Below are 16,034 nucleotides of genomic sequence, written 5' to 3'. Positions count from 1 at the left end.
TCTACTCAAGGAAAGCATTTAGGATGCCCTTTCCTGCTTTCTTTGTCCTGCATTAATCTGCTTCTTTTAGGAACAACGTTTCTGCTATCAACATTTTTCTCTGGTGGAGCCTGGTGAAAATAACCTCAGTCTGTATTGTCCTGTGATGCACTCCCGGTAAATATGTGTAATACATCAACTATATTTCTCCTTTTCTCCCATGGAGTTTAATAAAGGAAATTATTTTGATTAATAGCTTTTAGATTTAACCAACAACACCATTTTGGGTTATACATCCATCTGGTCCAGTTTCTAAATTGTCAGTTTGATGATGTATGTGGATGTATACAGCAGAAACAGATGACTGGAGGGACTTGTGAAATCCTGCAGAGAATTAATTCGGCAGATTGTTTCCCCCAGTGAGCAACCTTATAGAATTTGTAATCCTGCCCAGGGCTTACCTTTTACAGGGTACAGGAGTTCTGGTGAATCGAGGCCCATACTCCTTTAGAATATACATCTTCATTATTGTCAGGTTGCCGAGGTTCCAAGCGAAGAGTAGAGGTTTTCTCTTCATTTGTTTAATGCTGCTAAGCAGGATCTAGCAAGACTGTATTGTTTGGTTAGGCTCCAGCAGAAATGATCAGGTGCTCCTGAGTTGGATTGCACATGAGTAGGATTATGCTAGAGTGTACTAGGTGTAACATGTAGGAGTGTGGTGGTTGCCTTCTCCTTTGACAACTTGTACCAGTGACAAGGGACTAAGCTGTATGCTGTATTTCTGCAAGTAAGTGTTCTGTGTTATATCTCTTGGCCAGGCACCCAGGGACTCTTCATGTCTTCTGACTCCGTTTCAAGTTGGACAGAGAAGTTACATGTGCCAAATTCCCGCATTTTCCTTGGACGATATTTTCTTGTCTCTTACAGGTGGCTGAAGGCATGCACAAAATTTTACCAAGCTTTACTTAAAGCAGTTGATCCACTTTCGCTTTTATAGCCATGCTGCTTTTAACCATTTAGAAGGATGTTTTTTATGAAGGGAAGCCTTTTATCTGATTGTTTGAGACAAAATACTCAGCCTTTGAAGGCAATCTTCTGACTTTTCATACATTAATTAGCAGTCTCATTAAAGGTATTACTGGCCTCCAATACATGCCTTAGCTAGTAGATAAAGTGTTCTCTTTTTTTGCTTTAAAAATTTTGGTTCAGTAGAATGTCGTATTTTTCAAACCACATTTGAGGGAAAGTTTATAAATGGTCTTTTTTTCTTTAACTTAAACTCACTACTCATTTTGTTAGTTATTTCAAACATGCTAACACGACTAGTCGGTGGTGGTCATTACTTGTTGCTTCTCATGGCTCTTGTCCAGAGTAATAGAGCTAATGGAGTAGAGCCTACTTGTGCTTGACTTACTGTTGTGGTGATAGCACTCAGAGGGGTCTATTTTCTAGTCAGGTGAGTTGTACTAAAATATAACAATGACATTAATTACTTCCAAAGAATAACACTTCTTTAAGTTGTTATTTCCAGAGCAATAGCTTTCAGTTCTCTGGAATTTCCGAATTTTAACATACTTCATGTCTTCTTCACAAATGGCACAAATAAATAACTAATATGAGTAACACTGTGAGCTCTATATCCCTTCAAGATGTTCAGATGCATTTGTAATAGATCTTAGAATGATTTTTAACTGATTCTTTTATTACAGTTCATAGTGCAGTGAATGCAATCTTTGAAGTCAGTTTATGATCAAAAGTTTACTTGTACATCCTTCAAAATTTTAGGCACATCAACTGTAGCATGCTTGCAGATAGTAAAATAATTAGCAACTATGCTTTGGGTTTTTTTTTTATCACCTTGTAGCATGTTTAGATAGAGATACTGTGTGCTGAATGTAGGGATACGGTATTTCAGTAAAAATATACTTAATGTTTTGGAGGTGCAGTTCGTTGTTCCTGCATCCTATAGAACGTGCAGAGTTAAAACCATAGTTCTGTACGTGGAGCAATCTTCTCCGGATGGCTTCAGGCCTTGGCATGCAAAGCAAGCAAGCAAACAAACAAAAAACCCCCAAAACCACACCAAGAAGAAAACCTCACAAACCTTAATAAAGTTATGACATTACTTTCAAAACACTATTTAAGTTCCTTTTCTGCCTAACTGGGGTTTAACCCTGTCTGACTTACAAATAAATCTTATTTTTCTTTTACATATCCTTTTGATGTATGTCATCCATCAATGTTAGCAAGAACAGTAAATGCATTGATCTATTGCTACACTTGGCAAGTTAAATAACACTTTATGTAAGAAGTATTGATTTAGAAAATCCAGTACATGTAATTAACATTACAACTGTCAAAAGTTGAAAACAGTATTAACTTGCTGCTTATTTATAACCCAAAGAAAATGAAATAAAATATCCAGATTAATAAACTAACTCCTTTTTTTGCTGTCAGATATGTCAAGCTAAGTTATGTTTTCAAGAACAGTGATATGTTTCTTCCAATTCTGACAAGAAGAAATTAGGTGTTTCGTCAATGTTGTTGAAAATAATTCTGTAGTCTCTAGATAGGCGTTTTGTCTCTGAGGTGGTAAAAGATTTCGGCTTGGATAGTTCTGAAAGGGTTCAGTGTAAGAGAGAAATTAGTGACGATGCTGGGGAAAATTAAGGTAGCCAGTTTATGTCGGATTTTCAAAGAGCCTTTGATCTGGCCCTTAATTAGTGCCTGCTCTTCTGCGTGAGAGTGTGTGAAGGTGTATCTCCCTCTTTGCAGGTACAGCGTATTATCCAGTTGTCTACGCAAATTAGGCAATGAGATGTTTTGAGAGCTCTGCAAGGATCACTTTGTGCTTCTGACTCAAGCACTGATCAGGTGCCTGATCCAGCATTTGCTTAAGATGATGGGAATATTTCAATTGAGTTCTGTGAACTTTGCACTGTGCTTTGATTGCAGTTTTGTCCTAATTCAGCATCACATAAGGGTATGAGCAATCCTGTCTCTGTTCAGTATAGTGTATGATGGTGTGCTAACCCCCTTTCAGTTCGGTAGCACTATTGAGATCCTGAGAACTCAGTTTGTTGAGGCAGGCCTTCTCCAATTTATAAACCTATTTACATTTTCCAAGTTTAAAGGTCCAAAAAAAAAGAAAATTGAAAGTTACATGTAAACACAGTAACAATAGCAGTAAGGAGTGGGCATTGTTTTTAACAAAGGTTTGTGCATGAATCATTTCCCCTTCATCAAAAGAGATGTGTGTTTATATCTTCCGTGGATTATTCATAGCTGCTTTGCTATTTAGAAATAATTCTCTCCTTGAAATAATAAATAGGTGGCCTTACATGGCTTTCAAGTCTGGCAGTGTATTTGCTGTGCCATTGTTTCTTCCTGCTGCACTTGTATTTCTGTTCTGGTACTTCCAGCCACTCGTCAGCTGTTTACCTTTTTAATTTATTTACCTTCTCCAAAATAATCACCTGAGAAGGCCTCTTATACCGAAGATAAACTTGTGGAAAGCACATTTATGGTTTTATCGTTTCAGCTCTGTTACATGTTCCGTAGGATTTCATCCTGGCATCAGCTTGAATGTTTAGTGGATATATATTGATGGATAGATATCACTGTGATGAGACTGGCCTTATAGTATTTGGAGATTGTAGAATATGTAGTAGCATCAGTAGCTTCCTTTGCACTCAGAATACTGAAGGAAACCCTGCTATACTTGGGTTCTCTTTCCGTGAAGGCAGTTTTGCCTTCTACCTGCTGTATGCCAAGATTTAAGCAGTAACTGTTTATTTCCTTGAGAGCTTTGCAAGTCCCTGTAACCATCACTAGATATGAAGAGAATATAGAAAGCATGGAGGTTATGCTTCGATACCCAGTTCAGCCCAGAGAGTTTGTAGATTTCTTTGGAGGTTTTATTTTAGTTGTGATAGTTAATGGGTTCTCTTTTATTTGCCCATTTTGTACATTATTGTGCCTTTTTCTCTCTGTTCATTTATTACTTCCCTTAAGATAGCTTCATTAATATTTCAAAAAATAAGTCTGCAGCCTTTTTCGAGGGTGAACTACACTAAACATAAGAACATCTAACTTACTGATTTTTAATCTTGCAGATTAAAAATATTCTGTGGTTTCATGAAATTATGAATTGTGATTGCCTTCTGATCTACAACAAACCAATCTTTTTTCACCCTGACTCAACTGAAGTATTGGAGGTCAGAAAGTGAAACTAAAACATGAGGTGTAGAAATTAAATGGGAAAAAGAAACCTTAGTGGGATTTAAGGTTAATACATCAGGAGCTGCTTGAGGCTCAGTTAAAATGATATCAGCTCATTTTATTCCCTTCCTTGGCTGGCCTGCTGAAGAAATCAATTTTAAGAAAAGAATGATAGAATTGCATGTGTGAAAATCTTTCTCAGTGTATTTGGGGATAACCAAGAGAGTTTAATGTTGAATTTTAAATGGAGTGATGTTACTGACCACTGTCTATTTTTCTGTCAGAATCCAGGTCCTTTAAAAACTCCTTTTTACTTGTGCTTCTGTGGGCCCTTCTCCGTTCAGTTTTTTTGAGTGTTTCTAATAAAACTCAAGAAATTTTATGTCAAAAATGAATTCTTGTTCAAGAAGTGATCCTGTAGTGATTGTGAGTATAGCCTTTAAATAGGTGACAGTGTTATGGAGTAGATTTTAGGAATGCAAAGAATAAGTTAAGGACTTGTAAGCAACTGATGATTTCTGTCGTTAAAAAGCTGCTCTAGATTTTTTCTGTTTGATTATCTCAGCGTAACATGCAAACACAGTTTTGTGGTTCATCTAAAGCTGTTTGTAGGGAGAAATGGAAGAAGAGAAAGAGAGAAAACAGGAAACGTTGCTGCCTTAAAACAAGGTAGAAAGGTTGGAAATCCTGAAACAGGTTTTCTTGTAGCAAGTCATTTTGTAGTGCCTATCTTAGAATTGTAGAAGTTTGTAAGGGAAGGAACTGTGATGTTTGTTCTTTTAAACAATACAATGTATTAGTCAAGATTTGGGAAAAACATTTGATCTGTTTGCATCAAGTAATGAGGAGTGAAATGGAATCTGCAGTGCCATTTAGGTAATTCTAAAATAGAGGAGTGATGCTTCAATTAAAAGAAAAAAAAAAGAATTTTTAATTAAATCTTCTTAAATATGTGGCCAACACTCATTGTTGCTACTTGGGACTCCCGATTCTATTGAATTGTTGAAATCTAATCATAACTATAGGTAACTACAGAATGCTTAGTTTTCCTCTTGGAGCAGCCTGCAACAGATATGCAATCTTGAGTTCAATATTTCTTCCATCCAAATCAAATATATGATTGGCAACTACCCAATAACTAACTTGCCAGTTAGTTATTTGACCTATTCAAGGCGAAAAAAGTTACCTCTTGTCTCCCAGTGACTGTTCTTTTAAAAGAAATAAATGTCACTTATTCTAGAAATATGTAGGTTTCTTCACAGAACTTGCAGAGTCCTAAAACAATTTAATTCCATCCCCTTTTAAACCTTTAAAAGCACTATCCATCAACCTCAGCTGAATCTGTATTTGCATTTAGAGATTATAGTAGAGGTATCCAACAAGCAGGTTATCTTTCGTATCTATAGGAGGACAAAAATGAGTAGTGTGGCCTCATTTACTTGACTTATGAAATTGAGGAGGAAAGACTGATTTAAATACAGTTGCTTTAGTATTATTCCAATATAAAATCAGATATTGTCTTTGATAAAAGTTCAGGAAATCCACTTTAAGGGAATGCTTTATACCATTGTGTGAAAATTCTTAACTACGGCAGTATATTTGAAAAATAACCTGAGATTTTAATGAAATATTCACTATGATGCATCAGTCCTTTCAAATCCAGGCTTAGAATGAGGTAGTAAAATACAATTTAAATTTAATTGTTGTACTTGGTGATTTATGTCACACTTCTAACCAAGAAAATTTGAATCTCAAATATCCAATATTTTGGATAGAATAGCCTTCCTGCAAATCAATACAGTTAAAGTGACTGAATGCTCTAATGTATGTTTGACACTGTTGACAGTTTATGAATAGATCATATACTAACTTTCACAGCATCTCACCAATGTGTTTTAAAGGTTTGAATTCAAAAGATTGATTCAAATATATCTGAGTTCAATCTGACTTCCTGGTATGTTTCCCAAGATTTACTATGTAATAATTCCAAATTCTTATGCCATATAAGCTATTGAAGTTCGTTTCCCCAGGAGAATACAACTTGCATCCAGAGTTAGCACGTGTATGCATGCGTATCAGGAACCGAGATAATAAGATTAAAAGGTCCTTTGAAAAGGAAAAAGAGAAAAATCTTTTTCATGTCCAAGTTGGGGGTAAGAATATGGTCCAGATTCCCGTGAAGGTTGCAGTTATCAGCTGTCAGTTGGTAGAGAGCAGCTCGTACTCCACTGTTCGTGCTCTGGGGCATGAGCTTGTGAACGTCACAGCTGAACTTCAGTCTCTTCTTGCTGGGATTCTGCTGTCCACAGTTAGACCTACTTGCTTTGGGTTACTGAAAAGATTCTTCCTGACCTGAGCTAGGGTTTCCTGACTCTAGCTTCCTTTTTAATTTAACGATGCTTTGGTATGATGCAGTCAATCCTCTGGACCGATCATTTAAAACACTCTTTATGGCAGATATTAACCTACCTGAAGATGGCTCACGTCCCCTTGCCTTGCAAACAGTGAGAGCATAAGCATTTCTATAGTGTTGCTCTTCTCTGGGCTGATAGTTCAAACTCTGTATGTAATTTATTTATCTAGTCTCATTTTCCTGGAAAATTCCTCAGCTATATTCTATTCTTTATTTTCCTGTGTCAGCTGATTGTGGCTTTAGATATGCATATGAACAAAGGAGGGTGCGCATCATGCTTTGCTAGGGACTAATAAGCTAAAATCAAGATAGGTTTGTTTTTTAAACAAACCATTTGTATTTTTGTTTGGGTTTATTGAAAGATTTATCTCATTCAAAAATTTATTTTCAATAGCTTATCTGTTGCATGAACTGGGCAATGGAAAGACAGCTGCTCAGTGATATTTGTTAGTGATTGAGCTGTGTTTGCTCTGTCTTGCTGATTTATGAACAGGTTAAACTACTCCTAATATTCAATATTGGCTCGGCTAAGAATGACTTAAAAGTAGAGATACAGAACAAAGACAAATAGCAGCGGCAGTGGGGATCTCTTAACCTGCTCCCTGCGCTCACTATGCTATTCTTCCTCCAAGTATGTTCAGGACTACAGTAACTGATTTTTCTCTAGATGTGAGCATGTGATTTTACCTGTAACTGTTGGTATCTGACATTTCTGGAGAAAAAAAACGCTGAGATTTTTAGCAGGGTAATTGCAAGTGTGTTTCACTGGTGAAGGTGATGTGGTACTTCTCTGGAGTATGGTAACTTTCCTTTTCTCAGTAGGACAGAAGTGTTCAAGATCAAATTGCATCTTTAATTAAAATATATGAATTCCTGAGGGATAGGACTACAAGACTGCTTTCAAGATCTTGTAGCACCCTGCACTAACTGGAAGATCTATTTAATCTGACTTTGATTTATGTATGTTACCAATGTAAGCTGTTAGAGGGCTAAAAATCCTTAGCCAAACTTTGTTGATGTGTTTGAGGGTATGTTTGAGGTCCCTGTGATGGTACTCTCCTCTGTTTCTGAAGTCATGTTCACTCACGCTGTCCTAAGGAGATTAGGTTCCTGTGATTAACTAATGAGTAGGAACTCTTGGAGGTTTTGTTTTTATTCCATTCAATACAAAGCTGTACAGTCAGACTGCCTTCTCTAAACAGACTGTATTTGTAAGTTCATGCCTGAACATGATTTTCAGGGAGACTTGAGTATGAGCGAGCTTTCAGCTTTTCTGTGATGCGTCTCGGCTGCTGGTGCTGGGGAGAAGCTCAACGTAGATAGCAATTGCGTACAGCACCGTTTTTTGTATTTAAATGTCAGCAGTAATCCAAACAAAAGTGTACGGGTGTTGTTGAATTAGGTCCTGAAACTGTATTTTGAGTTAAAATCCATCTAAGCTTCGCATGTACCAAAGAAAGAAAATAGATGGGCTAACCTGGCAGTGTAATGAACTCTCGCAATTTAATGATGCAGAAAAGCAAGGCAGACATGTTTTGGAGGAAATTTCCAGCTAATTTTTGCATATTCAATCCTATTTTATCTTGAGATTTACATAAAAATAAATCTGACCATCCTTTTAAGGGTACTAGTCAGGATGTTAGCGAGTTTGGTAAGCTCACTTAATGAAAATTTGTAGAAGAGGTATATAAGTGCCAACAGGATGGCACCTTATCCTTTCACTCCTCCTTGCAACTCAGTTAATTTTATTATAATTTTTATTTTTATATCAGCATAGATGAAGAGCCAGAGAGTCTGGAAGTATGAACACATTTAGCATTTAGAAGGAAGCAACAGTGTATAAAATAAAGGCATTTTTTTCCCTCTTGTGGGCAGAGATCTGTTTTAGCTAGGAATATTAATCTCAGTATTTTATTATTCCTGTTTCTAGGACTCAGGTAGGCTTTTAATTAGCTTTTTACTCTGTCCTACAAGAGAATACAATGGAGATGCTTACATGGCTTCTAAACCCTTGGCTGGCCAAGGTTAACCTTATGGTGAGCCCTTCCGTTATTTGATTAATAAAAGTATCTTATACCTACTAAAAGACCCCCTTCCAGCCCTTAGCCAGCCCCTCCTCTCCTACGGTTGTCTTTGAGATGGCTCTAATTTTTCCCACCAATTTTCCTATTTCCCTGGATGCTCTGTAACAGCCAAACTTGCCCTTGTAAGCCCAGTTTAGAATTCTGCTTTTCATTACAGCGTAAAGCTGTAAAGCTTGGGGTGCAGCACAGTTTTGATCCTGTGTCTGAGGTGTGAGCAGCACTGTGCCGCAGAAATGCCAGAGGCATCAAAGCCTTACCGCTACCTCTCCTCATGGAATCTTTGCTCAGCATTTTATTTTCATTTCTGCTTTCAGTGAATACTTAGTGAGCTCTGATTACATAATTGAATTTGATAAACTGATGGTGTGTGATTGATGAGGAAGTCAGGAATAAAAGATTAGAAGATAAAATTACTTCAAGGGTTTAAGTAAATCTTCCAGAGAGTTGGGGTAATTTATAAAGCATGCTATATTCTTTATAAAAATATTCCTGTAGGTCTATTACATTTTAGCTTCTACCAGAATTGGATTGAGTTTTGAGAAGCATTTTCGTGTAATACCAGCTTGGTTGTGATACTTTAAATGGGAGACAGCTCTGAGTGGGTTGCAGCATCTCTGGGTTTGGAACATTTGAGTAGGAAATGTAGGGCTGAATGGCAGACTTGTGGGCAGCAGTCTGTCTTTCAAATAATTTTTTTCTTGAAAAGACATGTTAGAAGGAGTAAGTGGAAAATTCAGAGTGAAATAATGAAGGAGGTTATACTGCTTGAGTTTTTAAATCACTGAAAAACAAGATCAACAAATAACTGGTGTTGAGGTTTATAGTGCAGATACCACTTTCATTGTAAACTCCCTGAATGGCTCAACTTGTTCCAGGAAGGAATAGTTTCACAAGCTTATTTCATGACCCTTTATATACTCTCAGGTAAAGTAATTGTTTTCAGGGGGCTCAGAACTAATCATTTAAATTTACCAGTTGGACTCTGTTGCAACCCTTTCCCCAAAACACCAGCACAACTCCCTGCCGCTGTCTTTTCATCCCCAGAGGAAGGCTGACCCCCTTAATCTTGCAAGGGTAGACTGCCTGTCTCATAAGTCCTTTGGGAGACTCCCCAGAGCACATGTGCAAGCTCTGAATGGATTTAACATTTTCTCACTTGTTAAGAAATATCTTTGTAAAAATTTGCTTTTTGGTTTGGGCAAAATAACCGTTTTTATGCTCATGTCATCTAACTCGGATTTAAACTTTTCTCTATAAAGGTGTAAAATATTGGTTGATTTTACTAGTTAGGAGAAAACAGGAATTGAGATAATACTTCTTCACAGTACTTGTGGTTATTAAAAAATAAAGATTTACAGGCTATAATCTCAGTCATAGAGTGAAGTGCCAAGAACATCTTTGGTTTGCCTGGGACTATCTGCTAGTTGGGAACTGTTCCTGTTTCCTCATATTCTGAATTGTCATGGTTTCCTGTATATCCAGTTTAAAGAAAATATTAATGAGCTGCACTGGCCATTGAAGTGATTTGTTTGTAAAACAGTTGTTTAAAATGCTGCAAATCAGAAACCGCCCTTACCTCAAAATACATTTTTTTAATTCAGTTTGTTAGGTCAGACTTTGTGTAATAGTTTATAAGTGTTGCTGTAAGATGATGGGTTTTTTTTCCCTGCAGAAATCTGTGTCTTTCTGAAGTTAAATCCTAAGAACTAGGGAGTTGATTTGTCAATACAAAGCATCAAATGTGTATGCAGCTGATGTTCAATGTTACAGCCAACTGCAGCAAACAATTTGGCACCAGTCAACCTCTGACTCCTTGACCACTCTCAGCTGAAGCGTGGCCACCACCCTGGGCCGGTGTGATTTGGCTGATAATGGGTCAGGCTGCGTGTGGTTGGTTAAGTAAGAAAAGAGAGGTTGACATGGCCAGGCGGTGCTGCATACCCACTGCCTTGCCAACCTTGGGTGGAACACCATGAAAGCCACTGCCACCCCTTGCCTTCAGCTCCTCCTTCCCTAAAGTGTGTGGTTGCTGTCTTGTGACTATCAACTATTAAAGGTTGTAGTATGTGACCTGTGGATTCAAAGATTTCAGTCAGCCTTGAATAGTACATGTGGTCACTTCTCCATAAACTGTGAAAGATAGCTTAAACTCCTTAAAGAGCAAGTGTAAAAATACCTGAACTTAATCTAAAATACATTTAAAAAGAAGGATTAGCAATTTAGCTGAATGGTTAGTTGCACAGGGACAACATTTGTGTATTTTTTTCAAATTTTATACATCAAATACAGACACACTCTGGACTCCTAAAAAGCAGAGTGTAGTAATGTCTACCCATTAAGTATTATTCCATATTGTGTATTACATCTCTGACCTTCAGTGTGACTTGTGTATTTTATGTATATGCATAAACAAGTTAATTTTCATTATAGAAGGGATCTGTAAACTCCTAAGATTAAGTCTGTAGGTCCTGCATGGTTGCAATTAGAAATTTGGTGTGTAAAGTGTGAAAACCTTCATCTTCCAGAAGTGACAAGGGGGGAGTCTCCAACCAATGTAGACTTGTAATAAATCTGTGTTTGAGTGGAGCTTTGGCAATTTACCAGTTGAGAATTTTGCTGCTTGGGGTATTTTGAGCATTTGTGATCCACGGGAGAACAAGAGTTTGAGACTATGTGTGACCCTTGAACATTATTGAAGTACCCTAATTCAAAATCTGTTAGTGGTTTCAGGTTATGTAATTTAACACATTTTTGCTTGGCAATAACATTGAAAAACACATTAATCTTGCGATTTTGTGAGTTGTTTTTTTTCTAAACTCTTTTTTTCTATCAAAATTCTTCATTTGCCCTGAGACTTCTCCTGCTGTGATAATCATTTCTATCCAAGATTACTCTTCTGGTTTCTATTCAAGAAACCAAAAAAAAAAAGCTTCAAGTGGATTTAATCCTCACAGAGGAGAGGAATAAAAAAAGCCAGTAGGGCTGTTCACTGCCTGCCACAGTAGACAATGCTGAAATTCTCATATGTATAAACAGTAAACATGGACAAAAGCTTGTCTGAGTGCGCACTTCTCTTCTAAATAAGTACCAAGGATGAAGGTTATCAAGATGTTGAGAATTCTGCCTCTAAAGATAAAGCTTAGTTATGAATAGAACAGCCTTAACTGTGGAATCATGTTGTGTCTTGTTTTATGTTGGCCATTTTGGGAAGAAATGAGCTAAATACTGGTGGCTTATATGAAACTCACTTAAATAGCTTACAAACCCATTATCTGTCTCTCTCTATTTCAGATGATGTTGCACCATACTTCAAGACTGAACCAGGCTTGCCCCAGATACACTTGGAAGGAAATCGGCTCGTACTTACGTGCCTTGCAGAAGGCAGCTGGCCCTTGGAATTTAAGTGGTTACACAATGACAGTGAAATAACTGCCTACTCCAGTGAATATAAGTAAGTAAAAGCTATATAATACCTTTCTCTAAGTGGAATTGCAAAAAACCTCCAAACAAACACCCCTGCCAAAACCCCAATACCTCAAACCTTTTTTAAACAAACACCTCAAACCAGTGTGTTTTGATCATGACAGAAGACAGATTCTGTGAAGGAGTAAGATCTCTACGAGAGAATCTCCTTTCCTAAAAATGCTATTTCACCCTCCAAAACAAGGATACTTTGAACAAAGCTAAGCTCAATGGGACCATGCTTTTCAGTAAGATCTAGCAGAATGTGCTTTGTCTTAAACTGCATATCAAACTGACGATTTCTTCTGAGAACGCCAAAATGAATCTTATAGTTTAAGAAACTGTTCTTCTGTGATGATACAAAGAAGACTTTGCTCCCAGGACCTCACTGACTCCCTCCCCATTCCCCACAACATCCTGTCAAGCAAGAGAAAAACCATACTGTGGCTAAGCAGAGCTACGTTTTTGCTGACAGGCAGCAGATGGCTGGCCAAATATCGGAGTTTGCTCTCCTTTTCTTTAATGGGAGCATTAATTGGGTCCCCCTATGCAATTAGTAATTCTTATAAGATTTGTGACTTCAGAAGTAACAGGGCATGGGTATGTCAGAGAGCACTTGTATACCACTTGAGGTTTTAGCAAACCGAGGTAAACACTGCACTTTTAGAACTACGTTGCTCAAGGTAGGGAAAAGTGGTTCTCCATCACTATCAACAGAAATTACAGCATAGATTAGTATAAAAATGCAGATAATGGTGTAAAATTCTATGTTGTTGCATAAGCTAGTCCATAATTACTGTTCACAAAGATTTTCAAAACTGTAACCTAACATTAGTTCTTCTTTCCATATTATGTACGTTTACAGAGCAGGATGGAGGAAAAAAAAATCCTTAAATAGCATTTTAAAACTCTTATGGATCATTTAGCACATAAATTATTTAGCAACTATGTTTCTAACCAAACATGTAGTTCTATATGAACTTACCTAGAAATTACAGACTTTTGATTTAGTTGAGACCACTTAGTCCTGAGTAATTGCATCTATTAATGGTTGCTGTTTTCGAGCCCTGAGATACGCTGATACCTCAAAATGAGCCGTGCACACATAATGGGGTGTTGTTCAGTTTATAGAAGAGATTTGTGAATACTTGCTAGAAAATAAAAAAATCTCTAATAGCGCAATTAATCACAGAAGGTTTGAGCGTCACTTGGCGTAAATGCCTCTTGTTTTGATCAACAACAGCAGAGTCCATTGTAGCTTCTTGGTAGACGGAGCTGACAGCAGCTCCCAACCATGTAAGATGCTAAGAAGGTACGACAAAGGAATGGTGTGGGAGGACAAAACACGTGAACAGGGAAGGAACAAATAGCAGTGGTTAGAACTTGAGCTTTGCAGATGTGCTAGCCACTGAGAGACTGGCATTTCATGGTGCTAGGAGAAACCCGAGGAAGAACCTATGATATTTTGAAACTGAGGTTAGAATACCATGGTTATTTCTTAAATAAGTGCATACCCTAATGCAAAATTGTAGCTTACTGTGTGTTGCAGAAGAGGTTAGAATCCATGTGTTGGAACACCCTTCCCAAGGTGTGTGTTTACTTACATAGAGAACCTTGTTTCTTGTCATTGGATTTCATTTACTCTAGTGAATGTCAGGTCATGATACGAGCTACATTTATTGATTGTGTATTTTTTATATTCTTCTTGTTTCTATTTCTAATTGAAACATCTGCTGCAGAGGTGATCAAGAAGATAGGAAACTACTGGTTTATAATAGTAAAATAACATTGATAGAAAACACTAATTTAGAAGTTGCAGCCCTACTGCTACAGCTATACTGCAGTCAGAGATAAGCCCAACGAGATCTTGATTCTATAGAAATGCAAAGCTGTAAGCTTTCAAAAAGGATTATATGGCATAGGTGCATTAGGATGAATGAAAGCAAGGGAAAAATATGCTTAGACATAAAAATTCCAGTTGCAAAACTTAAACTTTGACCTCATAATAGTTTGCTCTGCATTTCTCTTGGGTAAATACTCTGTTTAAATGCATGAATCTTTCCTGTGTAAGTGACTTCTGCTGCAATTTGAATCATCAATCAAAGATTTCTGGTAATTGATATTACTTAGTGTGTCTCAGTTAAAGTAATGTCTATATTGTAACAGGCTGAAAATATTCAAAGCTTATTATTACACACCAAGTGAGTAAAAAACTAATTGGAGTCTTTGCATTTTGACATTGGTGACCCTGAATGAACAGCTTTTCTTTGTATAACGATGCTGATTATGTGCACAGCCTGGCTTTTAGAGTGACTGTGCATACACAAGTTTGTATTAAGAATTTATAAAACAACCTTATAAATTCTTTGTGATCCAAGATACATGTAATGAAAACACATCAATATTGCTGACTGCAGTAGCAATTTTGGTTATGTCTGTAAGTGAAGAGTTTTTAAAGTTCAGGCAGTGACTTTTTTCTTTGTTTCCTTTTGAATTAAGTTCTGGACCAGGTGTGTCTTCCATGTTTGTTTTTGTGGTCTGACAGTGTTAATTTATTTCAGTTTAAGAGACTAAGGTTATGTCTAAGCAGCAGTACGTTTTCCTCTCAAACTACATAAAGTATCTAATTATTATATTTGTGTTTTTAACGTTGGACACATTTAAATTTTATTCTGTATAAAAAAAGTTTGATCAATAGATGCCTAAGCCTCATGTTAAGAAGTTTGAGTAGATAATAAGTTATGTGACAGCCTAATAAAATACATTTAGTTTTAATTCTTTCTTCACTATTATGGCTGTTAAAAACCTGAAGCCTAGGTTTACCTTTAACTCTTACAGCATTTAAATTTAAAATTGTAAATTTGAAATGATGAATGAAACATAGGAAGCTTTAAGACAGCATTAATTAGCATTTCTCCTTGGGAGTTTGATACCACTCTAACTCATTGCAGTCCTGATGATGGAGCATGTTATGCTCTGGAAGACTTCCCTTGAAGCTTCCTTTTATGCTTGTCACTTTGCATCTTCCGTGAAAACTTTCTTGGCTGTACCACTCAAAACAGCGAAATAGGTCCGAGTTTCTAAAGCACCTGCACAGATCCCCAGAAACTCTAAGTAGCCTCCTGGCATCTGTACAAGATCTTCTGTCTTGAAAGTTAGTGTGGAGAAAAATAAAGCAAAATCATGTCTTGTCACTGTAAAAAATAGTATTAACCTTTGATATAAATTCATTTTGTGGAAGCAAGTCTTATTTTGTATTTAGAAAGCACTGTTTGTATCCCTTCTTGCATATCAGAAAATAAGTAGAATAGTGAAAGCATAGCACAGAACCCAGTCTTTTGACTGTTGGGTCAATAGAAAAGTATATTACAAAAAAAACCAAAACAAAACAGGCCTATTAGGTGCACAAAGACTGTTAAAAATTCTAATGCAGAATTAGAAATTCGATTAATATCTGTTTATCTCTTGTCAGCGTTTTTTAATTTTAAAGTTAGTCTCAAATAATCTAAACATGTATTCTAGCCTTTTTTTTTTTTTCTACTTTTGTTATTTAATTCTTTACTTCTGCTCTCCTTACCTGCACGTTACCCAGTAGGTCCACTGAGAAGCCAACTACTTAGTAGGTGTAGGCTTTCTTGGAATTTCCAAGGTAGATGGGATTTTCACTGTAAAATTTTAAAAGATTTTCTTTTCTTCAGGCAACATATTAAGAATATTCCCTGCTGACACATTAGTAAGTCAGAAAAGAAAGCCAGAATTGGACACTTCTGATCTAGTTCATTTGCTTTGTCCTGTGGTGGGACAACTCTCTGCATTACTGTCCCAGTACAGATGAATCCCTAAGAAACCTTTAATTTTGGCTGTATTTAATAGGC

At 36.8% G+C, this 16,034-nt stretch overlaps 1 protein-coding gene across 1 annotated transcript in view; it reads left to right on the top strand.

The window, feature by feature from the left end:
* Positions 1 to 11,988: 11,988 nt before the first annotated feature.
* LOC104514572 (protein sidekick-1-like) overlaps positions 11,989 to 16,034 on the top strand; it is a gene marked incomplete at its 5' end in the record, with an annotated part of 103,660 nt that continues 99,614 nt past the window's right edge. Inside the window, one exon of the mRNA XM_010158300.1 lies at positions 11,989 to 12,148. Within this exon, the coding sequence (XP_010156602.1) occupies positions 11,989 to 12,148 (160 nt within the window). The remainder of the gene's footprint in view (positions 12,149 to 16,034) is intronic.

The sequence above is a fragment of the Eurypyga helias genome, unplaced genomic scaffold (genome assembly GCF_000690775.1).
Source record: "Eurypyga helias isolate BGI_N326 unplaced genomic scaffold, ASM69077v1 scaffold6839, whole genome shotgun sequence".
Taxonomy (NCBI): domain Eukaryota; kingdom Metazoa; phylum Chordata; class Aves; order Eurypygiformes; family Eurypygidae; genus Eurypyga; species Eurypyga helias.
The sequence above is the reverse complement of the archived record's forward strand: the minus strand, read 5'-3'. Positions and strand labels throughout refer to the sequence as shown.